The following is a 27,349-nucleotide window of genomic DNA, read 5'->3' as shown; positions in this document are numbered from 1 at the left end:
TTAGATTACTGTGGAGCAGAGTGGGACCCAGCTGTTGACATTCTCCACTTGGGAAGAGGTAGCTTGTATTGGAAGTGTGGCCTCATGAGTTCTTACTCAGGGAAGATGACCATGGGTTCTGATGGCTCAATATTCCTGAAAAGTGCATCTCATCCCTTCCTGATATAATTACCAAAATTAGTATTCTGCAAGGTTGTTGTGACCTCCTGATGAGCCTGGTGATAGAACAGTTTGGGGCAAATGAGTGGAACTTGCGTGGTAGAGCAGGTTAGGAAAGGAATGTTAGTTTCTGTCTCGTTCTGTTTTATTGCTTTGTTCATATTTGTTTTTCCAGACACAGGAGCTGCTGGTCATGCCTTTGTTTCTCTTATCTTAGTTGTTCACACTTCTCTTTTTCATTTTATGTGCTTATTTTCCAAGGTGGATGTTTCAGTGCAGCTGGAATTGTCCCTTTGGGGCTGGTATTGTAGCCTCTCAGCCCTGCTTCTCCCCAAGAAATGAACGGAAAACTCCCTATGAATCTGCCACTGTCCCCTGATAGAACCTGCATGATAGGCAGTCTTAAAATACAGATGCTTCATGGTGGATCTGTACCAGTTACGGGGCACACATTAGGCAAGGACAGATAAAGACCTCAAGTCCTGAAGGAGTGAAGCTGTTCAGGCAAACACGGCTGTCTCTTAGTGTGGCCAATTAGTTAGTTGTGCAGACAAACATGTCTGTACTTCAATGCAAGACCAGTTTTGGTGATTGCAGTCCCAGCTGCTGCATCATATTCACGCATGTGCTTAGTCTGGCAGCGACTGCCCACAGAATGCAGAATCATGAGACTTGAGACTCATGAGTCTCATGAGTCATGAGACTTCAGGAACACCAAACTGAGGATTCTACCTCGCTTTACTTTCTTTCTGTAATGACTTCTTGGTGGTAAAAATTTGAGGAATCACCTCTCACTAGAAAGAATGACTAAAGGAAAGCCTTACAACGTCTGAACCATGTTGATTCCTAGCAGGTCTTTTACATGATTTTGAATTGGTCTGGCAGGGCAGGACTGTTAAGGACAGGGCTTACCATTGAGCCAACTCTCCGCTGGCCTGAGTACTGTAGCAGCCTCTGTTGTCGGGACATAGAGACTGCTGCTTCAGCGGTGGTGATTGAATGTCACAGCTGTTTCCTCTCTGTGTGATGTGATGTGAAGTTGCAGCCTCCCAGAAGCTATTGGTCCCCAGCCTTTGCAGTTTGGGGAGCAGACTGCTGTTTTCTCCAGTGGATGTTCTTTCTGCTCTATCCAGGGTGATTTCCCCCTCTGTATTCACCCAGCAACAGAGGAGGCAGCGTTCCAGGAACTTGCTCTTTCTACAGAAGGCATACGTGGTACCATTTGGATGGAAAAATTTGTAAATTAAAATTCTGTTCATTTTAAAATATTCACATTATGTTGCTCAAATGCCAGTGACTGGAAAATCACAGTTAATGTCCTGTTTTCATAACCCCTTTCAGAATGTTATAAAATGTGTTTGTGTTGTTACTTGGCCATCTTTCTTCCTAGAGCTTTTCTATTTTTTTTTTTAAATTATAGTTTTTTAAGCAGGTTGTATGAATCTGGGTCTGGTTGGTAGTTCACTCCTGTTATCTGCAGGGCTGAGACAGGATGCTGATCATAGCAGCCGGCCTTAGCTACAGGATGAGCTCCAGGCCAGGCTATGCTAAATAAATCCCTGTCTTTTAAAAGGTCCAGGCTCACATAAAGGCAATGTCTGGTGGCACGTACAATTTTAAAATCAAGATTACACCATCAATTGGAATAATTTTAAAAGTTTCTTTTTATTTTTTTGATGGTTTTATGCATGTATGTAACATAGCTTGACCATATTTGTAAGGAACAGGCTGATAGTTCTATTTTCAGAGTTACTGACAAGCAGGTCTTCTCTCCCATAGCTGGGCTGACCCCAGTTTGTCTCCCAACTCAGTTAGAAAGTTACAAGTGACCTGCTTCATGGCTGAGCCCAGAATTGGAGAAAAAGAACAGCTTCAAGCTCCAAATTGTTGATTGGGTGTGGGCTTTTGCCCTAGGCTAACGAGATGGGCAGTTTGGGAGGGATGCAAATCCTGGCCTATAAGAGATGAGCAGGGGATAGTAATCCACTGTCTTGTACCAAATCCACGTGGCAGCCATTTTGCCTTTTCCTAATGCTTGTACCTTTCTGCAGAACTGTATATAAAGGCTGCTTCATTTCCACTAGCCTCTTGACTTTATTATCATATTTCCAACAATACTCACCCCAAATTCCCTTAGTTCTCCCCTAGACAAGCTGCTACGTATCCTCCCCCCACCTTTGTGTCACCCACGTCCTCTCCTCTTTTGAGTGTGTAACCTAGTGAGTCCAGCTGGGGTGGAGCGAATGCTGTCTTAGGCAGGGTTTGTGCAGGTAACCACAGCTATGGTGAGTTCTTGAGCACAAAGGTTAGGTCATGTCCAGAAGGAAGCATCTCCTAGCTCTCCTCTTATGCTGTTCTTGCTCTTTTCATAATGCTCCCTGTTCCTCAGGGGATGGGGGGTAGAGGTGTTGATATCACACATTTTTAAATAGAAAAAAAATTTAATTAATTTAAAGATAATGTTCATAAAATAGTAAAACGTGCCAGGTGTGTTTCTTTGGAGGATAAAGACTTATTCTTTCTGAAACTTTATATTCAAACCGAGGAAGCCTGTAAAATATTTTTAACATTACTGATTTTTTGTTAATTTTTGTTTTTGTTTTTGAGACTAGGTCTCATTGTGTAGCCTTATTTGGCCTGGAATTCACTACCTAGGTCAGCCTGTCTTCTAACTCAGAGATCTGCCTGCTTCTGTCTTCTGCTTCAAGGCGTGTACCACCAGACCCAGCTATATTACTGACTGTAGCACTAAAACATCCCCAGTTTTTGTTTTAGAGGAACTTTTCAATAGCTTCTCTTCTTACTGCTGATCCATGATTCTGTAAGTGAGAAGTGGGCAGTTCACATTCACCCTCTTGTCCTCTGAGCTGTGTAAATCTCAGAAAGATAAAATCTATTTTTGCAGATTTCATAATAAAGCACATAGCTCTTATCTATAGAAAGAATAGTGTCCAGATATTTTAGGTCCAAGCAGCGGACTGTACTGCTGGTAATTAAAAGTTCTGTTGTGGGCTTTCTTCTGTACAGTTTGAGTCTGTCCATGTTTACAGACAAGTCACATTTGCCTCTCTTGGCTATTACAGTTTAAATTGTGCTTTGGAAGCCTGCCGTGCAATGACAGTTTTAAGACAGTTTCTGGAAACTTCCACCGTGTTTCCCTCTGGAAGCTGTGTCTGTGCCCCTGTATGTGGAGGTCTTCCTAAGCAGGGAATCAGCTGACCTGAACTATCTTCACACCACATTTATTTTGTTTATTTTAGCCTTTTAATATTAGCTTATCCTCTCACTGAATGTGGGTTCAGGAAGGGTCTGTCTGTCTACCAGGAGAACTTGGGTGGCTCTTGCTTATTCTGTTTCATTCATTTTTAATACCATTAGGTGACCCAGAAGTGTTTCCTTTTGTTTTTGAAAGGCAGGTATTGCAAATGGTTACCTTTTGTTTGTTTGGTTTTTCTTTCTGAGACAAGGTCTAGCTCTAATACACACTGGCCTAGAATGTTGAAGTCTTGTACTTGGAACAGTTCTCCTGTCTCAGCTTCCCAGGAGCTGAGATCACAGGCACGTACTGTCCCAGCATTTGAAGACAGGATTCATTACAGCAACAAAAATTAAATATTCTTTCCTAAGGTATAAGCACTAAGCAAATGTAGAAGGGTTTCTAAGGCAGCCACTTAGTTTAGGTACCAGCCAACATTTTTAATGTGAAAATAAAGTGAGTACTATTTCAATTGAATAAAGGAGACAGATTAAAATAGTTACTAAGGAAAATGGGTTGGTTATGATTGATTAATAATTGTGAGTTAATCCTTAACTACACTTGACATTTTTCCTTCAGTTGGTGACAGATAGACTAATGAGTTAACTGTTCCCAGTTCCTATTCTGTGGAGGGACTCTTTCCATTCCAGAGTTTACAGTGTTTAGTCGGTATTCTCTGAGGTGGGCCTGGAGCTCTAGCGCTGATCAGTGCTTTGGAGAAGCGTGCTTGAGCTGATTGCTTGGGGATGTTGATGACTTCATAGGACACACTGCTACCTTATGACATTGTTGCGACTCTCAGAAGTTCATAAAATGAACTTAATATCCCACTGCCAAGGAGGAATAAACTGCTTTTTCTGCAATTGAATGAGCCGACTGCTTGCATAATGGTATTGAAAATACTCCATTAGAAAGAGTGAGCAGTGGTATGGTGAAGAAAACGGCTGGGCCACAGATTTGCTAATTATCTTCTTTAATTCACAGAGGGTGTTTGCGAGATATGGCTGACCAGCGAAGACACTGGCGCCTATGGCAGAGACATTGGCACGGATCTCCCCACACTTCTGTGGAAGCTGGTGGAAGTGATTCCTGAGGGAGCCATGCTGAGGCTGGGCATGACAAATCCACCATATATTTTAGAGCATCTGGAGGTAAGAAAAGGCCACGTTGACATGCTGACACAGCTGTCCCTTGTACAGACCATGTGGCCTTCTCAGGATCATCATTCAAGCTTTGTTTAGAACCATTGTCACATGTGTCTACAGTCTCACATTCCCAAAAGAAAACGAATGAGACTTGTAAAGCTCTTCTTTTGTTCTATCCCATTTATTGTTACTTCCTTAATATTTGATTCATATATATATATGTGTGTGTATGTGTATGTATGGATGTATGTATATATTCGTGTGTGTGTGTGTGTATGTGTGTGTATGTATATATTCGTGTGTGTGTGTGAAACTCTCTGTGTTTCTAGCTAAGAGATTTGTCTGATCTCTGCTCCTGAGTGCTGGAATTAAAGGTTTAATTCCTCACTTAGCTGTTTATTTTTATTTCAGTTCCTTTGTGTATGCCTGCATGGGTTTGTGCCATTTGTGTGAAGGCACATGAGGATGGCAGAAGAGGCTGTTGTCCTCCCAGAGCTAGAGTTACATGTGATTGTCAGCCATTGCATCATTGCATGTGGTTGCCTACGTCATCCACATGCATCCCCTGCTATAGCATCACATGCATTAGTTACTCTGCCATCTCTCCAGGCATGTTCAGCTTAAGCTATTTAGTCGCTGGCACCTTGTCATGGTTCGTGTGTGTGTGTGTGTGTATGTTCCTTCATTTAGTTTCTCAACACATAAATCTCACTTGCTTCCCCCAGTTTGAGACCTTGCCTAATTGAGAACTACTAATCCATTGCATTCGTTTTGAAAGCCACGGTCAGTTGGGCTGCTTTAACTGTCTTGTCTTAAGCTTGAGGGTGACTTTTCAGTTTGTCTTTTTTTCTAGAGATAGATAGGGACCAAGTAGAATGAAAGGAATATTGGACTTGAAACTCTTCGGGATTCATCTGTGAGCAAAGGAGGAGAAGTGTTCTAGAGATTTCTGTACATTAGAGTTTGACCTTTAAGTTACATAGCCAAATGTCAAACTAGAAAAAAATAGGCACATGTCCAAGGAGTTGTGGTGTCTGATGACAAATATCACATAAAGCCAAGTAAAGAACGTAGACAAACGAACAATTGTTTTAATGAAAAGGAACATTCTAGGATCCACGATTATTACTGGAAAACTATTACTATAAATCCAGAGTCTGCGCCCCGAGCCCAAATGCTTCTAGTCATGTGTATATTAAGGAAATGAGGCTTCTTTTTCACCATGGGCATTCTTTGCACCATTTTTTTGTGCAGGAAATTATGTTTCAAAAAGCTTAAAGTAAACATAGTTGCTAAATTTTACTGTCCAAATGCCAAGTTATTTAAACATAGAAAACATTACTGGGGTAGGGACCTGGAGAGCTGGCTCAGAGATTACGAGCACTTGCTACTCTTCTATCCACATTGTGTGGCCCATAGCTTCCCCTAACTCCAGTCCAGTACATCCCTTGATTCCCTCTTCTGTCCTCTGTGCCATCCACCACACACAGCAGACATTCACCCAATAAATCTGTTAATATTTATTTCAGTGATTTGATTTTAGGACTAGTTGAGAGTATTATTGAAAAGGCACCCCAATATCGGGAGCATAGTTTAGAAATCCTTCAAACAGTTGGTGACAAATTAGTAATTGTAATTTATGATGGAGCCATGTTTCAGGTTTGTTCTTCACATTTTCCCTTCTCAGTTTTTCTATAGACCTGTGATTTATAGATTGAGTTTCATGCTTCATACAGTGTCAGCTGATTATTATAACTTGCTATTTTAAAATGAGTCAAAAGCATGTCAACTTCTACTTAACACTTTGACTTAACACTTGAGAAAGCAAGTGCTTTTAGTTAAAATGGGACTATGGCAGTCTCACTGTATTTGCAGTAAGTGTGAGGTACCCATGGCAGAGGCCCGACAATGTGCTAGATGTGTCTTTGGTAGGAAGGGGATTCGGCTTCACTGATATGCAGTTGATGGTGACATGCCAATTCCTTTAGATTGGAAAGCAAAGTTGATCTAGATTCTAAAGTCGTTTTTGACAGAGTTCAGGTAGGAAATAAACACAAGGGAAAAAAAAACCAATTGCACAAAGGTGTCAAGCAAGTCCTTCTTGGAAAGAATCCAGCATTTTAATTGGTGGTAGGATTGTAGCCACAGATGCTGCCAACATAACTCGTCCCAGTGTAGTCCATATAAAGCAGTGATTGACTTGCTGGCCTCCCAAAAGGTCATCTAGAGGACCTTCTAGGAATCACAGATGTGGTTCAGTGTAACTTTATTCTGTATCTGGGAAACACCAGATGGTTAGTTTATGAATTCTAGAAGTGATTAAAAAGTTCTGGTTCATTTTTTTTGTTTTGTGGTGCTAGGAGGTGGGTAGGCATCTGAAGAAGCTGGATATGTGCCCTCAGCTCAGCCCCATCCTCACCCCAACTTGATAACACATTTTAATTGTCAGGACATTGTACTCTTTTATTCTTTGATTTGAAATCGGCCTTTTCTCCTTCACTGTCAGTTATCTTTAGAGTGCTCAGTAAATGAGTATAAAAGATTGAATAAAGGAAAACTTTTCTTCATAAAAGAACTGTAGAGTCCACGGTATGATCATAAACTTTGAAATCATCACACTGTGACCAATAGAGACAACAAAGGATGATAATATAAATGAGTTTCGAGGATACGAGCACACCACAAGAAGTCGTGGTATCATGTGTACTAAAGGTAGTGATTCAGGGAAATGTACCTCCCTGGGAATAGACCATCCAAAAAAACCCAAAATGAACAAAGACAGATAAAAATGGAAATGTCCAGGCCTTTTGGAAATAAGAGCTATTAAACTCCTAGCACTTTGACAAGACCTTGAAGTTGCTGCCATCTTCCCATGGTGCAGATACAGGTTGTGACTGCAAATGTACCATGTGTGACACAAAAGGTACCCATGTTCCAGAATCCCAAGAGCTTCCAGAAAGGAGAAGAACTCAAGATATTCAGCCCCTCGCCTAACAGCGCATCTCTCTTCTTTATTGCCCACTCCATAGGAATATATCACTCTACGGAAATAATTGACTTACCTAAGATGCTGAGATAAATTTAACAAGAAGAAATAAAAAGAGGCAAGTGTAGGCTGAGAATGCTTGTTCGTTTCCTGGCTATGCAGACCCAAATAATCAAATAAAACTGTATTAATTACAACACTGTTTGGCCTATTAACTCAGACTTCTTATTAAGTAACTCTTACCTCTTCAATGAACCTATTTCTATTAATGGGTTTCTATCGGCATGAGGCTGTGGCTTACTGGTAAGGGTCTGGCCTGTTACTCATTTGGCAGCTATGTGTTGTCTTGTTGGGTACCATTTTGCAGGCAGAGACTGCTCATTTGTTTCCTGGCTGCTTAGACTCGAATAATCACACAGAAACTATATTAACTACAATACTGTTTGGTCAATAGCTTAGGCATATTTCTAGCTAACTCTTACATCTTAAATTAACATATTTTGGGCTAGAGAGATGGCTCAGTGTTTAAGAGCGCTGCCTGCTCTTCCAAAGGTGCTGAGTTCAATTCCCAGCAACCACATGGTGGCTCACAACCATCTGTTATGGGGTCTGGTGCCCTCTTCTGGCCTGCAGGCATTCTCACAGACAGAATATTGTATACATAATAAATGAATAAATAAATAAATAAATAAACCCATTTCTATTAATCTGTGTATCACCACAAGGCTGTGGTCTACTGGTAAGGTTCTGGCTGGTGACTGGCATCTTTCTTTTTCATCAACAACATGACATCTCTATGATTCTTTCTCTCTCCCTCTCTCCCCCTCTCTCTCCCCCCCCCCTCTCTCTCTCTCTCCCTCTCTCTCTCTCTCTCTCTCTCTCTCACTTTCTCCGTCTTCCCCTCCCCCCCCCCCTCTCTCTCTCTCTCTCTCTCTCTCTCTCTCTCTCTCTCTCTCTCTCTCAGGTTTCCTGCCTAACTTGTCTCTGCTAAGCCATTGGCCCAAACAGCATTATTTATCAACCAATAAAAGCAACAAGGACATCCCATATCATCTCCTCTTTTCTGTCTAAATTAAAAAGAACGTTTTAACTTTAACATAGTAATCATTAGTACAATTACATATAGAAAACAGGTATCAAGCAAGAATTACAGTTATAATATTTATATCTATTCTCCATCAAAGACTCCAGAAGAATATAATATTACCTAAGTTAATAGGAAGTACATTGTAAGCAGCTTCCAAAGCTCTAGAATGGACAGAAACATCATGCTGCCTGGACAGTTACCCAAAGTTGTTTTGTACCATTGGGGCATCCATCTTCAGACTACAGGCCCATAGTATTCAGCAGTCTTTTCCATGAAGCAGGAAGTTTGAAAGACTCTTTCACCTATCTTGGCAGTTTGTCAGTTACTTTATTCTATATCTTGTAGAATGTCTTGAGGTTTCTTTTGTGAAGCAGAAACCACGAAGGGCCATCCTATCTTTTGGAATGTTTAGCAGTCACTTTTTGGTGGGTCCAATTCATACAGCATACCATCAATCAGTCCAAGCAAGAAGAGTTTCTTGCCCACATGGCTAGCAAAGTCCATATTGAGCCTCTTCAGGGGGTCTTGTTTTATCAAACCGTATTTGCCAATAAGGAATCCACAGCTTTCTATCCTCTGTGGAAACAAAAGCAGAACCTCTTTCCCAAAACAACATATCCTTAGACCCAAATTTTGAAGTCAAGATACCTTTAAAACATATATGTTGGTTTAACTTAGCAGCCCATACAATGAAATGTCTCTGTGTACTTAGCTCATTCACAGTCAAAAATTCAAATAAAATAAGATAATATACATAATCCAGACTCTCTGTGTATTTTCCATCTTTATGTGGCTTATTTTTCTTTACTCCCTTAATCTCTGACTGTACTCTGTCTCTTTAAAGACTTTGTTTTATTCTTTAAAACTATTTTTGACTGTCTATTCACTTTTCCTTTTCTCTCTTAAGCATATGTACATTTTTTAAACACACTGTGACCTATTTAGAGCTTAATTTCTGTCTGAATCTGTCTCATTTTCTGACCAGGAACACTGTAAAGTGGTAAGCTGTGTGGTTTGGGCAGCCCTGATTGCTGGCTTTGCCTCTCTCAGCCTTTCGATATGGTGGAAGTACCTTTACTGCCAACGCTATGACTCCCAGGTGTGGGAGCTGTGCTAACCACCTCAATTCTGGGAAGCAGTTGACCCATGCTGCCACCAAGTTTAACTTGCAGAACGTTGCCCACAAACCCCATTCAAGTGCTCAGCCTCCTGAAAGTGTCAGAGCTGTTCCTGCAACTGGCATAAACCAGGAAACCTTAAATGATCCGCACAGTTTTTGCTGCTACCACTGAGTCAGGAATTGTACCTATGCTTGCTTCTATCAAACAGAACTCACCTGAGAAAATGCTGCTACCTTGAAGCTGTGCTTAACTTTGCTTTGTTGTGCCTAGAATTTCTTCCCAAGCTCTCTTAGGTTTTATGTGGATGTAGTCAGCCACGTTGGCATGCCATTTTGTAGACGGAGTCTGTTCGTTCATTTCCTGGCCACTCAGACCCGAATCAGGTCAGGTGCTGAGGAGAGAAGATGACGGAAATACAAAACTGCAGCGAAGGGCAGGAAGGGCACAGGGGTTGAAACTGCCCAGGTAAAAGGAGCTTTTTATATAACAGCTCTGAGTCTTAGTGCCCAAAAGGGAAGCTATCCTGACGATATTATTGTACAAATGGTCTTTTTGTAATCCTGGGGTGTTTCTCACCGCAGACTTTTATTAAGACGCCCCACACAAGAGAATTCTGGTCCTTTCGCATCCATGTGACTTGTTAAAAAGCAACTCTTATGAGAAAGCATGCTCCAGTGCATGCACCTTCACCCCACAACCGTTGAAAGGGAAAGTTACTTAGGGGGAAGCTCCAGAATTTCTACTGAGTGAAAGTGAGGTATGGAAAATAGGTCAGCTGAGGCTGTCAGAGGGCTTTGTCAAGAGTCTGGCATTCTGTTTGGCAATTTGCATAGTGGATACTGAATAAATACAGAATAAAGGGAGCAAGACTTCACCATTAACAGGCAGACAAGGAGTGAAGTATCCCTGTGGGACATCTGCAGTACTGTTTTTAATGTATTGTCTTTCAGATTATTCAAAAACTATTGACGGAAATGAACAAAAGTATCTATGAAGTGTGTGGTATTGTTACATTTGCATATGCTATTAGAAATAGTATTATAGCAGTGAATTGAAAACGTTTTTCCCCATCTAGCATTCTCTGGTGCCTCACCATCTCACACGTTAGCAGTAAGCTCTTTTTTTGTGTCAATTAGGATCCATAACATGCTCTTTTATTTATCTCCATTCTCTTGTTGCTTTAGTACCCTTCTAATATGTATATATTTAAAGTAAAAATTCATAGACCTAAGTTTTCTTTCCCCATTCTGGTAATGTGTTCAGATGGGATTTTTAAAATTGTTTTTCTTGAGCAATATATTTTTCTCCACTTACCTCGCTTCCTCTCCTTCCCCTTCTACCCTCTCCCATGATCCCCATGTTCCCAATTCACGCAGGATGCCAATGCATCCAAGTGTACTTCTCACTCTCTCTTCTATGAGTTCAGTGTGGTTGGCTTTATATAGAGGTCTTTGATCTATTTGGACTTGAGTTTTGTGCATGGTGATAGATACGGATCTATTTTTAATCTTCTACATGTTGATATCCAGTTATGCCAGCATTTTTTGTTGAATATGCTTTCTTTGTTTACAAGCCAACCCAAGATGCCCAAGTAGTTTTCAACAAGAAGTTTTAAGTCATCTATTGCATACTGAGCTTCAGTTTCTAGCATCAAATCTGACTGATAGAGCCTCAAAGTAGCATGAGGCTGAAGGACGCTCACATGCACAGACAGACTGGATTTCAGGGCAGAGTACACTGTTGTCTAGTTTTTTTTTTCTTCATTTTTCTCTATGAATGCCCTTTTGATTTATAAATGTTATTTTATACTATACTATATTTTAAGGGGAAAGTACTGTTTTGTGGATAAAACCCCTAAGTATGGAAATAATTTTAGATATCTCTGTCTTACAAAGGAGCAGAATGAATAAATGCCTTGCCTAATAATCATTTTTATGCCCTTCATCCCTATATAGAGAAATCACTGGCCTGAAGGCTCTCCTGTAACCCTCAGCTCCAAACTCTACATTATGTAATATTCCTAGGAGTCTAGACCCAGTGTGCGCCAATCGTGTTTGGTTACCCTAAGGTACCTTCATGCATGTTGTGGTTCTGGGCTTCCCTTGCCAGTGGCATAGCTCCTTGTCTCTTGCCTGTGGCCTGACTGGCTGAATGTGGCTCATGAAGTACAGTGGTGTGTGTGCGCACGCGCGTGTGTTCATCACAGAAGAGATTTCTCCTGAGAATAAAGCGGGAGCATAGCAGTGACCGTGGAGAGCTTACCTGGCCCTTCATAACGTCTGTGTGGAAAACTGAGGCCACAGTCCTGTATGTTGAGCCACTCCCCTCCGTGTTCATACCTGCGTTAAAAACCGTAAAGCAACACTTTTGAATATAGACAGGCATCTCAGTAGTTTTCGTTGATTCTAGAGTATTTGAGAAGCCTTGGAATTTTTTTTTTTTTTTTTTTTTGGTTTTTTGAGACAGGGTTTCCCTGTAGTTTCTAGAGCCTGTCCTGGAACTAGCTCTTGTAGACCAGGCTGGCCTCGAACTCAGAGATCCTCCTGCCTCTGCCTCCCGAGTGCTGGGATTAAAGGCGTGTGCCACCACCGCCCGGCAAGCCTTGGAATTTTTGTATGGTTCTTTTACAGCAGAAAAATAGTTTTATTTCATCTTTAGTATTCAGTTTACATCTATATAAGAGGGCCTAAGACATGTATATGATTTAATTTTTATTTTCATTGTTAAAAGCTTTGGCAGTTTGCCTGATACATTATTTCTCCAGAGTAAGCTGAGAAGACCTCAAGTCACCTGTTAAAATTATTAGTTCAAAGAGCAGGCTGCACCATGTATGGGTCCGGTCTTCTTCATTCATTAAAGATGCCAGTTATGCTCAGGCCATTGAGGAAAGTGGACTTCTAAGTTAACAAGCTGTTAAGCTGCTTAACAACCAAGCAGTCAATATTCTTCAGTAACTTCTCTCTGAATTTCATGATCCTTTCCCTGTTGATGATATCTTTGCTCTGATAGCCTTCTAAAGGCCGCCTTAGGCACTAACTAATTCACCACTTAATAAGATGAAATTCTTATATTTTATATCAGGTAGGTAATAGAATTCTCAGGTGATTCAATGTGAAGAGCAGAAAGACTGGTAATGAACTTACTGGTTCATAGAATTGTTGAGGGAATCATTTCCATAGTCTGCTCTCTCTCTCTCTCTCTCTCTCTCTCTCTCTCTCTCTCTCTCTCTCTCTCTCTCTCTCTCTCTCTCTCTCTCTCTCTCTCTCTCTCTCTCTCTCTGTGTGTGTGTGTGTGGGTTTCAGTTTGTCACTGAAGGAAGTCAAAGCACCTACCTGGATGCAGAACTGAAGGAGAAACCAAGCTTGCTGGCATGCTCCTTTTGTTTTAGTCAGACTGTTTTCTTAATACTTGGCCCTACCTACCTACTCCTCGCAGTGGACAGGGCCTTCCTTCATCAATCATTAATTAACAAAATATGCTAAATACTTGATTGTAGACAAATATGGTGGAGGCATTTTCTCTTTGCAGAGTCTCTCTTCCCTGAGGAATATAGCTTGTGTCAAGTTGATGTAAAACTGACCAGCACAAGAGAGAATTGGATTCTTTTTATGGCGTGTGCTATAGTGGTCTTAAAATCACCATGGGAAGTGTGCTGCCTGGGAATGGGGACATATTTTGGGTGAATGTGGCTCTACCAGTTGGCAACAAAGAAGTAATCTTGGTGAATGTGTTAGCACACACTGGGGTCTGAGGCAGTGTTGCTACCAGTTTAGGGCCAGTTGGGTCTATATAAAGGGATTCTGTCTTTAAATAAAGAAAAAAAAGGAGAAATCCTCATAGTTTACAAGTTAAAATATGTCAAAACAAGCTTAATACCCACTATGGTCTTGTAGTGTCATGTTGAATCTCTCTGTTTTGGTCAGTTTAAATGTTAGATATAACATTAAGTTGATTTAGCTTCTATATGTCAATTTATTAATTTTATGCTTTTCAGCTTCTCCTCGGTGCCTTTATGTTTAGCTGCTATGGTTAAGTTCCATAAAACTAGGTTGCTAGTAACAGAAACTAGGTTGGTGCTATTACTCAGCTGGTAGAGTCTGCCTTGGCTTAGATCCCCAGCACTGCATGCCCATAATCCTATCACATGGGAGGTGGAGGCTGGAGGATAGGAAGTCCATGGTCATCCTCAGCTACATAGCAGTTTGGATCCTTTAGAGCTGGACTTGTGGGTGGTTTTGAGCCTTCGCAAATCAGTGTGGGTCCTCTGGAGGAGAAGAACGAGTGTTACTGAACCCTCTTCTGCCCTTGCTTAGCAATTCGGATTTCCAGGCCATCCTGGGCCACATGAAACTTTGTCTCAAAAGCAAAACAAAATAATCAGAAATGAATTCTCTCATGATTCTGGAGGCTAAATTTCTAATTGAGTTTTAAGTTAAGAGAGTTAGTTCCTGTGGAGGGCTGTGGGGAGAGTCATGTCAGTCCTAATTTCTGCTTGCTGCTGGAGATCTTGGATGGATCATGTTAGTCAGGCCTGAGTCTGTAGATGGTTTTGTCTCGCTGTCTCTGTAACACCACACCCTCTTCTGAAGCACTAGTTCCTGGGCATGGAATTCAGTGTGACTCTGTTTTCACTTGATTATGTCTATAGCACACTCTTTTTTTTTTTTTTAAAAAAAAAAAAAAAAAAAGTCTCATTGACAGGGACAGGGCTTAGGACTTCTTTTCTAGGCCCCAGTTCAAGGCACAGCCTGCTCAGTACATGGCCTGTGTTGTCCATTGTCCTGCTTTCTCCCCTTTGCTGTGTTCACTGTATTATATTTTAAGTGATTTCTTTAGAGATTGAGGTGTCTTAATTTGCATCAGTCTAGTTTGGGTTTAAGTCAGCTTGGCTTTATCAGTATTAGAGCACTGCTACTAAGGCTTTTTCTTCCCTCAGGCCTCATGTTGCCACCCTCAAGGCTGCATCTCCCACGTGCTGGCACATTCATCCAGTCTCCATAACTACATAGTGATCCTTACTGCTGCTTTTTATTTCTTCATGTAGGCTGGAGGCTTCTTTCAGCTTCCTTTCCTTTCAACCTAAAGGTCTTTTTTTTTTTTTGTATTATTAGGAAGGCAAGTCTATAATACAGATCCTATCATTATCTGTATTCCTTCATGTTTGAGGGACTGCTCAGATATAGAATTTTTGGTTGATGGTCTTCTTCTTTTATCCCAATGATTTCTTGCATCTACTTTCTTTTGATTCAAATAATCAACCATTCATCTTACCAAGAGCTCCTTGTACATGCTGAACTGATTCTGTTGATGACACCCTCAGTACTTGTCTGTACTTGACCTTCACTGACTTGATTGTGATGTATGGAGGTCTAGATCCTACTTCAAGGAAGCGAGAACCTACCGTTCCTCTTCGGATTCTCTTTTTCCAATAAGAAGGTATTGACATTATTGTCCACATGTTCTTTCTCCTTACATTTATTGTTCTTCTGAAATAGTCCCATTATGTGTATTCCAGTGTGCTTGGTGGCCAGTGACTGGCCTTCACGGAAATCCCACATGTTCATTTTTCTGAAATTTTTCTTCTTTGTGTCCCTCGGGCCTCAATTAACCTGATGTTGAATTTATCAACTCTTCTGCCAGTTCACACATCCTGAAAAATTGAAGTGAACTATTATTTCAGCTCATAAACTTTTCACACTGAAATTTTAGTGTGTGTGTGTGTGTGTGTGTGTGTGTGTGAGAGAGAGAGAGAGAGAGAGAGAGAGAGAGAGAGAGAGAGAGAGATTTATCTTACTCATGGCACTTTTTATTTAGTGGGATATTATTATCCAGCTTTCATGTAGTTCTGTAGGAATGTTTTTCTTTAGTTCTTTGACTGACTATATTTTAAATGCTGATGAAAGTCTTTGTGTATTGAGTTTAATTTCTGGCCTTTCTCAGTCTCTTTCTATTGAGTACCTTTGCCCTGTGTTTAACCAGATACTCACAGGGAGAATTTGGTTGCTGTTTTTGAGAACTAGACATTAGAAACACCTGAGGCATTAGCTCTGGAAAACAAGCACTTAACCACTCTAGGTCTTGGTATTGTTGTTGCTTATTGATGCTTTACAGAATTAATTTGTAACGCCTGTACTATAGAGTTCTTGTGTATTTTCGCATTTAACAAAAATGTTTTCATAAATACTCAGAGCCATAATTTCCTGGCTTTTGCATAGGGGTCCTATGTGAGCGTTACTCTGTGCCTCCATTGCTCAGTCAGATAGGTTATTTATAATTGGAGTTTTCTTTGCCTCGCTTCTTGTAGAATGTCTCAGATTTAGAGAAGGTGAGAGCTTGGCACCTCTGCAAGTCTTTAATACGCATATTTATAACCTGAGTGAATGAGCACATGCATGTGTGAGCACCACCACACACACACCCATACACACCACTACACACACACATGACACACCACACACACACACACACACACACACATAGAGAGAGGGGGAAGGGAGGGAGGAAGGGAGGGAGGGAGAGGTAGGGAGGGAGGGAGGGAGGAGGGAGGAGGGAGGGAGGGGGTGGGGGCTGTCAGAGTTAGGGGAGAGAGTCCAGAGGTCAGAGAGAGTCCTGTGCATGTCAGCCTTCTAAGTCACACGAGTATGTCTGTGCTTTCTCAAGTCCCCCATGAATACCACATCCTCTACTTTTTCTTTTAAGCCTCTTGGTTTGCTTATTGTTTGTTCCCAACTGTTCTTCACAGCCTCAGGAACCATGATGTTAAACACTGGCAACTGATTATTTTTGACAAATGCCCTGGCCAAAGGCTCTTCTCACTGGGTGAACGCCAGGTCTTGTTAAACAAGCAAGCTATTGCAGACACACTGGCCAAATAGTGGCAGTTTTCTGGAATGAGACTTTGAAGGAGCTCTGCTTCCTGACAGGCTGTGGGTGTTTACGCTGAGAGAAGGCCATTGCTCTTCAAGGGTACATGGAACAAAGGTGGGGGATATGTATAAGGTAGGTTGGAAAGATAGCATATGGTTCTTACTATACTTCATTCATGTTTCTGGATTAAAGACACTCTAGGCTTCTGTAAGCCTCTGGTAATGTCCTGCATTCTTTAAAATATGATTATGATACATTTTGACACCGACTTTATTGTTTGGATGGATATGTGGACTTTCAGAGATCTTTGCCCTACTGTTCCTTCTGCCATCAGAAGTGTTGTTTGTGTCTGGAGAGGGTGGCCTGTTTGTCAGGCCGTTCATGTGTGAGGTTAAATCAATTTTCTTCCTTAACTTTTGTGTTTCACATCAAAGGTGCCATCAATCACTGACGATGCCATCTGCCCTATTAGAGCCTTGCAGGAGGAATTTGTGGCATTAGTCAGTGACTGGCAGCAGAGATCACTGCTAATTAAGTCTCCATCATGGAAAAGTAGAGAGATTAACAGATAAAATAGTTATTTCATTACATACTTGGAACTCTGCGATTACCTCACAAAAATGGACACTTCATAAGCTGCATATTGCCTGTGACAATTATTTTTTCTTTTCCTGCATTAAACTGATAAGTTTTATTTAAAACCTCATTGCATATTTTGTTCCTGTTCTAACATATGCTTATGTTCTCTGGTTTCTGCCTTTGTGTTGCTGATGCTACTGTTGGCCTCCTACATAGTGAGCCTTCGTTTACTAGATGGTTAATGTGCCCTTCCAAGGACTTCTTTATCTTTGCACATGTATTAGTTAGATGATTGATCACTGCTATTGATATTTCTTTACTATATCGAAAGGAGACCAAACTAGAAATAAATTGCTATACCCGTCCATAGTTTGTAAGTAAGGTGTATAAAAACACTGATCGTTTGGGGAAAGCCCTCCACAATGGAAAGCATCTTGTGCAGCCTAGAAGGGATGGTTTTACTGTCATGGACTAAATGCAGATTTAGTATTCTTCACTTCTAGTCCGGCGTGGTTCGTACATCTATAATGGGTTTATTTTAACGTCCTTCCACCTGATTGTTAATTGTGTGCCTAGTCACAGAACTAGAGGCTTTGGATCAGGTCAGGGCTGTCACTCTTCTGAGGAGTTAAATGAATTATGGGTCAGTCCATTCATATCGACTCTTTGTAGAGAAAGAACACCAGTTTGAAGATCATGCTGACATATATCTTAAATATATATAAATATATATAAACCAATATTCCTTTCCATCTCTAATTTTGAGCCTTCTGAAAATCTATTTAAAGTCACTTTGGTTGACTCTAGTTTGGAACATAAAAACAGAAAAAGCCCATCAGAGACCTGTCGATGTCATCTCATCACCGGATGTTTGGATTAATCATCGCATGCCACTGTGACAACTGTGTCACATTTATCTAAGTCTGTGTCAGAGAGGCCTAGAACCAGGCTTCTGTCCTGTCCTGTGAGCACAGGAACTCATTCATGTGACCTGAGTCCTCCTCTAGGTTATTTCTTCTGTGTAAGTCTTACTGTATTTTTTTCCATTGCAAGTATTATCTGTGCTGCAGACAATACAATGTAAACAGAATAGTTAAACCATATATTCTATGGAATATGCTCTGAAACGAATTAGCTTAATCTCTGGTATAGAGGTACAAATTGGTTTTGTGTTGTTGTTTGTTTGTTTTTTGTTTTGTTTTTCGAGACAGGGTTTCCCCTGTAGTTTCTAGAGCCTGTCCTGGAACTAGCTCTTGTAGACCAGGCTGGCCTTGAACTCAGAGATCGACTGCCTCTGCTTCCCGAGTCCTGGGATTAAGGTGTGCGCCATCACCGCCCGGCAGTACAAATTGTTTTTAAAGGGCATTGTTGTGAAACTCTAAGGGACATTTGCAGGCTTCTGGCGTTGGTATTATTCATAATTAGTGCTTCATATTTATAAATAATTGTATTATTGTTGAGTAATGCCTTATAAAATAGTATCACACTTGCTTTGATATGCAGAAGTTTTAGAATAAACAATCTACAGTTGAGATTTATTAATACCTAGTGCCAGAAAGAGTCAAGATAAAACTTGTGTGTCTGTGAATACTGATTTGATCCCTAGGATGTCCAGTCTTAGAAACATTGAGCTGCTGGTGCTCATTGCTACTCAGTAGACAACAAGTATAAAGTGTGAGGTGACAAGGGGATTGCAGGAGGAGGGCAGTTCCTAGTTTTTAGGTAAAGTCTACCCGGACAGAAACTCAAGGTTTACTGGCAAGCCGTCTTGCCCACCCTTATGAGTTCTAGGTTCACTGAGAGATCTTGTCTCTTAAAGCAAGATAGCCAAAAAAAGCATCCCACAAAATCATCTGGCTCTGGTATGGGCACACAGGCATACAGGCACACACACACACACACAATGCACACAAAATATGATTTATCTTTATCTCTAGGACTGAACTTTGTTACTGTTCTCAGAAGCCCCTGAACTCTATCTGTGGAGCCCACTTCGTTTAAAGAGCAGTAGATTAGAATCTCACAAGATAGGCGGACACAGTGTCATAGACTCACCAGCCACCTGTCAGACCTGGGCTTCCTTTACTTCAGCTCCGGTGAAAGCACTGATGTGGGAGGGCAGTTGGACCAGATTGGCGTCATATGCAAAAGACAGAGCATAGCCGCTTTCAGCCTTGAGAAATATATGCTGTTTACTAATTTGTTACTTTGAGTCCATAGGGTAGAGTTCCCCCCCTTGGGGGTCCCCTTCTGTTGAAAGTGAATCCTAATCCCTGACGTACTAATAAGGGGGCATCATATCTGGACTTTTGCAGGTGTGGCCTTTGGAGATGACAGGGTAGAGGGTGCCTAGGATAAAAACGTGGTTCTTCATTGGAGGAGACCAGGTCACCTGGATACTCTTGATCTGCCATGTGATAGTTTCAGTCCAGCAAGACCCTGTAAGCAGCACATGTATTAGTGGCCCCTCTAAACCCTGGTCCCCTTTGGTTATCTTGTGCCTGGTTGTTCTTTGCAGAGTTTCTGACTTACATTTTATAATCCAGCCAGAAGGCTGTTACCAAGTGTGGGCTCTTCGATTGCCCGAGCTGCGAGTTAGCTGCGGAAATGCTGAGCTCTTCTCTTGATGATTGTAACTATGATGCTCTCTTGGGTTTTGCTGGGCATAGAGTGAGCCACAGACCTCAGTCAGTCTATGGCATCAAGGGCACATGAGTACTCCAGAGTGCTAAGCTGTGATTGGGGCAGATTGCTAAATGCACTTTTTCACTTCAGGTAGTCACTGTGGGGCCAAGGAGTGTAATCCCACCCCGAGTCAAGGCACATCTGGATCTCCTTACTCTGGCCAGCATTGCCTTTGTCCCTGCCTCCCAGACATGTTTTATTTTATTTTATGTTTTTTATCCATCTGTTTTTATGTGTATGGGTGTCTTGGCTGCATGTACATCTGTGTACCATATGTGTGTGCCATGGATACCAGAAGAGGGTAGTTCCTTGGAACTGTAGTTACAGTTGTGAGCTGCTTTATGGGAATCTAACTGGATCCTCTGCAAGAGCAGCAAGTGCTCTTAACCTCTGAGCTATCCCTCCATCTCCCATACATGATTTATTGTTAGCCGTTTTGTGCACGTTTACTTGGCTATTCCTCAGGAAACTAATGTAGGTTGGTGAGGTAATGTTACTGGGATTTCTCACACCTTCTGTCAGGTTCCCAGACCTTGTGATCTGTCACATGAATTCAGATGAGACATGCAGACATGTATAGACAACAGGCAGAAAGTTTATTAAATTATAATAGGAGGCACCCTCAGGTGAGAGGACAGTGGCTAAATGGCTATGCTTAGGAAAACTCTGTTAGCATAAGTATAGATAATAGCCCGAGACCACTATATTAACCTACATTTTTAAGTGTGTCGTGTCTGTCTGTCTGTCTGTCTGTCTGTCCTAGTGTGTCTGTGTTTTACGAGCATTGAACTTGGGGCCATCTCCATGTTAGGCAAATGTTCTACACTGAGTTACATCTCTAGTCCTTTATATTATGTCTAGAGCAGAGAGCTTTCCTGAGGAAAACTGGTCTGTTTGTTGTGATTGGATTTACTTTTTTTCTCTTTTTCCTTTAGACAGAATCTCACTGTGTACCTCCGCTGTCTTGTCCTGGAATTCACTATGTAGCTCAGAATGGCCTTGAGCTCACAGAGATCTGCCTACCTCTGCTTCCTAAGCACTAGGAGCCTCACACCAGGTCTGGATCATTCTTAAGGGAAAGACAGCAGTGTCCTTTATATCTAGCAGCTAAGAATGCCATGTCTTCCTCTGGCCAAGAGCTGGACTCCATCACATACCTTTGAACAGACTGAACAGTATCAGTAGCCCATGATTTCAGCTTCTGGGTTTAGAAGTTGCTGCATGTAAGGAGGGGGTCATCCTCAATGACTTTCCAGTCTGCTGCTGTCTGACTGACATATGCACAGGTAGGCCAGAGCACAGGTTTGATGCCAGCTGCACCATTGTGCTATGTGTTCTGATCTTAGATTCTGTAAAGGAAAACTCCTGCCTAGGTTTGTGCTCAGCTGAGATCATGAGTGTGACTCAGATAATCTTGTACACAAGGATGCTCTTTTGTCAGTGGTAAAGGAACAGACAGCTCCACATTGCCCCCCTCAGTAGCCTTAGGGGTTAGTTCCGCCATGCCTTTAGGGACATCAACTAGGAGGGATTCTGAATAGCTTCAATGCTGAAAGGAATCAGGATTATTTGGTACAGGAAAGCAGAACTGGGTTCTATTAAAGATAAAGCTTAAACAGAAACATTGAGAAAAAAGAGAGGAAGATACATCCAAGACAGTGAGTGTGGTCAGTATGGTTGCCTCAGCAAAGAGTGCAGAAAATAAATCCTGCCATGGGTCCAAGGTCCTCAAGAGAGAGTCAAGTTCTCTCTTAGTGTTAACCAAATATATCTTCCTGGTGACTCTCAAGTTCTAGCTCAGAACCTAGAATCTTTTTTGCCCTGTGCCTCCCTCTCTTTGATATGAGAAGGATGTGAGGTGGTTCCTGAGATGCCTGGGTGGAATTCCTGTCTGATAAGATGCAAGTAGAAGCCACTAGAATCACACAAGGAGTGTAGTGCATGCTCAAGAGTCCCTGTTGAGATAGAAAGCAACTGCTTTTATCTGGGACAGAGGAGGCCTCCAGCAGCTGGTACTTGAGGGTATTTCCCCTTGTATAGTGTGTTCAGTTGAGTCCCTAGCAGATCAGATGATGCTGTGCTCTGATGAATGTGCTTTATTGTTATGCTGATGTTTTAAATCTAATATCTGCTGGAACTACTTTTGTCAAAGTCTTTGTTTTTCCTCTAAATCTTGGCAAGGCATATTTTGCCAGTTTTTGGTGGATACCCCTTAGCCTAATCAAGCGTCACACCCGGAAGGATGACACACAGCATGTTGTACAAGGAATGAACCACTAAATCAAAGTAAGCTACCCAGCAAATTTACCCCTGCTCTTGCTATACAGTAATTCTTCCTGGATGGTTGTTCAAAGCTAAGTCGCTTCTGCCATAGACTCGAGGTGGAAATGAAGTACACACCTGAAGTTTTCTGTCCTTATTTCATGGCCGAGTCAGAGGGTCACTGCTCCTGGAATATTTGACCAGTGGGAACACAGCCACTGCCAGAGCCACGTGCCTTCTGTTTGGAGAATGTTGGACGGAGTTGAGTTGTGTGCTTTGAACGTTTCTGTAGAGCACCTGACACAATCGTGCACCACTGTCAAACTAGGCAGTTCCCTATGTACTCATTTCTGAAAATGCAGAGAAAGCCACTATCTGCTTTGCATGGCTAATGCTGGAACATAATCTGATGTTGAGTAAGTGACTTGTTTAGCGATATCATTTCCATAGCAAGTAACTTATAGCCAGAGTGGGTAAATTACTAGACCAAAATATGTGTTTTGCCTAAAATGTGAAACAAATGTTTCTGAGGTAAGCCTCAAATTGGATAATCAGAGAAGAGATAAATGATGTAAATATTTTAAAAACTATCTTTAGCATCTGCTTTCCATTAGATTCTTTAATTATTTATGTCATGTTTAATAGAAGCCAGTTGAGCTGCTCGGCTGAATGCTTAATTTAACTAGCTTGCCCTTACTCATTAAACTGGTCAGTTATTGATTGCTTATGGTGTGTGTAGGAGCCTCCACCTTTTCAAAAATTTAAAAATGGTAATTAAAAAGGATTATTCCTCCTTAAAAGTATATCTTTTCATCATATAGAGTGTGCAGATCAGAACACATTTTCCTGTTAGGCTCTTTGTTTTATTTTAAAACGAATTATAAAGTGAAATCGACTGTTTTGGTTGTGTTCAGCTCCATGAATTTTAAGATAAACAAAGATTCTGCAACGTGTCCCCAGTCAGGATATTAGAACTTACTTTTGATTTCTGTTTTAATGTAGTATTTTATTCTTTGAGGCTTATTCATCCATACAATTGACTTGTGACCATGTTCACCTCGTTTCTCTTCCTACCTTTTTCTCGATTCACCACCCCATTTCCCTTCCACTGTCCCACTTTTGATTTCTTAAGAGAGCAGAAGAATAACTTGAACATACAGTAAACACTTAATCAGGTAAAAATAAAGTGTGAATGTGTGTGTGTTTTCAGATTTTAGCATTTTGACATTAGTATGGAAATTGTGTTTTTATCTTTGTAATGTAAAGTGTGGTCTTGGCCCTGACACTGAGATGCAGGAAGATGAAGGTGTGCTGAGGTCCTTAAGCATTTCTCTGAAAACTAATTAGGATGAACACTTTTCCTCAACCTATTTTAGCTCAAATTCTGAAAATGTTAACTCTTTGTAGTCTAAAACCACCATTCTGTTACGATGAAGCTATCTAGTTCAAATGCATATTCGAATCCTGTTTCACAATATCCAGTCCTTTCTCATGGTGGAACACCAGGGACTGGGGATTCCCCTGCACAAGCTCTCTCCTTCACTTTCTGATGCTATTATGGTGATTGATTGCTCACTTGCTGAGAGGAAATGTGGGCGCTGCTCTGATTGACTCAGTGCTGCACTGATGCTATTAATAAAGCCATGGATGAGATATGTTCCTGGTTGTCTTCTGTGAGGGCATGCATGACTTTGCTAGTGTTGCAGTGACACCAGTAAATGGAATTGCCTAGCACTGGGGCACTGCTTTTCTTGGATATTCTCTTGCAATTGTTTTCAGTGCTCCCTGGAACGGAATCATGTACCACAGGTTGTATCCCCCAAATTGTATGGTCAAATATATGGTATAGTGCAACATTCCCTTAAAACATTTTGATACTTGATTGAGATATAATTTAGAGAGCAGTGACATGAAAAGAGAAGTAAGATGGTGTTTGTAGCCCTTTGAGTATGAAGACATGTAATGTAATTGCAGGACAGGGAAATAGTACCTGGAATCTGTATAATATCCTCTGACCAAGGAAGTAGCGCCATCAGCCACCTAAAAGAGCAAGAAAGCAAGGCTGTAAATCGCTACATAAAAAATGACTTTGGAAGGGTCTGTTAAATAACATATGCCAGAGAAGAAGCAATCACAGACTGTGTGGTTCCATACATATGGGTTGATTGGAGTCCTCACAGTCGTAGACCAAAAGGAGAAAGGTAGTTACCAGAGACCACATGGGAGGGAATGTGGCCTTGATCTTGAATGTGCACACTTTAGTTTGGGAAGGTAAGACTTTTGGGACACACATGATATGTGACAGTTGTATGACTTCGTGGCTATACTTAATGACATTTGGATTGTATCTGTAATGAAAGTGGCTAATATATGTATCATCACAGTTAAAACAGCAGGTTCATTTCTACTCTGCTTACAATAGTTAGGTCATGGAAACAGCCTAAATGTCAATCAGCTGATGAGCAGGTCATAAAAACATGACATACACAATGGAATTTTATTCAGCTTTAAAGAAAAATGAAATTGTTCGGATTGCAGGGCATGGGCGGCGGAAGTGAGTGAGGTAGTGCAGACTCAGGAAGATGACGTCACCCTTTTCTCAGACTCAGGAAGATGACGTCACCTTTTCTCAGACTCAGGGAAGATTGACGTCACCTTTTTCTCGACACAGGAAGATAAACGTCAACCTTTTTCTCAGACTCAGGTGGCTTTTAGACTCTAAACGTCACCCTTTTCTCAGACACAGGTGGCTTTTAGACTCTTTTCTTTAGAGACGTATTCTGTCTCTCTGTCTGTCTATCTATTGGGGGTAAGTTTTTCAAGACAGGGTTTCTCTGTGTAGCTTTGGAGCCTGTCCTGGAACTCACTCTGTAGACCAGGCTGGCCTTGAATTCACAGAGGATCCACCTGCCTGTGCCTTCAAGTGCTGGGAATAAGCGAATGTGCCACCACTTGCCTAGTTAAAATTTATTTTATTTTTATGATGTATCTGTGTGGGTTATGTGCACAGGAGTGCAAGTGCCCACGGAGGTCAGAACAGTTGTTGCGTCCCCTGGAACTGGAGTTACATCACTTAGGAACTGAACTTAGGTCCTGTAGTAAGAAGTATGTACTCTGAGCTGCTAAGCTCTCTCCAGCTTGTATCTTATTTACATACTCTTCACAGTGCTTTTGTTGAGTTGTGGTAGTATAGATATTCAAAACCAGGCGTCGCTTATGATAACATCAATGCAACAAAATTACACATAATAGCTGTTTTCCAAATGTGTTGTACTCACTAGGTTGCCCTTCCAAATTGGGCCTTTTACATTGTCTATTGCTTTTTCGTGATATTTTGAGTTCAAGAATAATAATAAACATGGCTGTAATTTCCATTTTCTAAGAAGACAGCTTCGTATAACAGCAACAGGAGAAAACTACTGGCATTATTGATCTGGTCAGCCATTCTTCACTTCCTGCCTGTCAAATAGTTACCATCTATCTTGTGATCAGCCTTGGCATATAAACTCTTAAATTATAAATGACCTTCTCTTGAAATAGTTTTGTACATTGTTTGTTACCCGAGCTCTTCAAGAAACAAAACATTCATATACATGTCTCATATGTGCGTGTATAAATTCCCCTCATGTGCCTGTCCTCTATGCAGGACTCTCCCCAGCTACACCATGGAACTACACTCTTGGTCTTCAATTGTATTAAGTCCTATGTATTAGACTGAAAGCTCCTTTGGTGACCCGAGGCTCTATGTACAGGCGACAGACTCCTGTTGAAGCTCACAATTGATGGCTTCAGAATCCTTCCATTGGGATATATTTTGTGGTGATTTAAGATCTGAACTTCTAGAGACCTATAAAGATATATTCCACACTGGGGCAACTTTTCATGCTTGAGTTTATGTGTTACATACTTGCATATACTTTCCCCTTGTTCTAAAAATTAAAGATGATGCCTATTGATCTTCTTTTGCCAAACTGGTTCAACAATAATCAAAAGTCTCGTATCAAATGTGTATATATATATTCTGTTTTTAATCTCATTAGTATGTAAGTATGCTTCAAAATATTACACTATCCCAGTAGTATATACTGTTAACTATGTATCCATAAAAATTAGATATTTACAATGCAAAATGTTATATATTATCTCTGTGTGTACTGCTATGGTTAATTTACGTCTATGTGGAATTTTTTGCATTTATATTTTTTTGTAGGGTGTGTGTGTGTGTTTAGGTAGGTAGATCAGAGGAGAACTTTGGAAGTCCGTTGTCTTCTCCTACAATGTGAGTCTCAAAGAACTGAGCTCAGATCTGAGATTGTCAGTCTTGGCAGCAAGCACCCTTTAGCAGTTGGAACATCTCAACAACTGCTTGACTTTATATTTCAAAGCCTCAAGAATCACTGGTGTCATGAGAACCCTTGGTGAGGCATATAGAACATTCTAAGTTTGTGAAGGGTGCAGTATCAAGCAGAGGGTGCCTACTAGCAGCAAAAGCTTCTTTTGGAGAACCAAAGAAGGAAAAGGCACCATGTTTCCACTGCTTCCTTCTGGTGACTGTTTTGATATGTACACCGGCTTTCTTGTTCTAGGACCAGGTCATGCCCAAAGCTGTGCCTTCTTTCACAGTCAGTGTCCACCCACACATGCTTTCCAGAAGTGCATTTCCTATGCCAGTCCTGTGATCACCATTTAACAGCCCCTCTCCAGCTCAGTACGTAGTGTCTCCTCGTCACTGCTAGTCCAGCAAACAACTTACTGAAAAATCCCTCCTCTGTATGATGACTTTCCATTAATCTTATGATGCTTTGTTTCCCGGGAACCATGCAATATCTTTTAAAGAAGTAGACTATCGGTAATTCATGATTTATGTCACTGTTTGAGCATATCTGAATTATCTTACTGCCCTTTAATAGTCCGCCAGTGACTCTGTGGAAAGGTGTTGTTCTCAGCATCTCTCTTTTTGCAGATGAGGAACTCCAGGCACAGAATCTGCAAAAGTAGCTACATCTTGCTACCGTTGTGCATGTTCAGATACCACTTCCCAGCTCAACAGATGTGTCTAGGCACATCTTAACCTTTGAGTCCTGCTCCTTGAGCAAACAGATCTTCTTACTGGTCTTTTCTCTCAAGCTTTTTGGTATAGAAAAACCAGAAACGTAGTGTCTTAGTTAGGGTTTCTATTGCTGTAAAGAGAAACCATGACCA

The 27,349-nt window shown here is 41.2% G+C and overlaps 1 protein-coding gene across 1 annotated transcript in view; it reads left to right on the top strand.

Moving 5' to 3' along the window:
• Cdkal1 (CDK5 regulatory subunit associated protein 1 like 1) overlaps window positions 1-27,349 on the top strand; it is a 511,294-nt gene that overhangs the window by 292,404 nt on the left and 191,541 nt on the right. The window contains 1 exon segment of the mRNA XM_038335499.1: window positions 4,400-4,566. Coding sequence (XP_038191427.1) covers window positions 4,400-4,566 — 167 coding nt within the window.

The sequence above is a fragment of the Arvicola amphibius genome, chromosome 6 (genome assembly GCF_903992535.2).
Source record: "Arvicola amphibius chromosome 6, mArvAmp1.2, whole genome shotgun sequence".
Classification (NCBI taxonomy): Eukaryota; Metazoa; Chordata; class Mammalia; order Rodentia; family Cricetidae; genus Arvicola; species Arvicola amphibius.
Note: the sequence above shows the minus strand (reverse complement) of the source record. Positions and strands in the feature narration are given on the sequence as shown.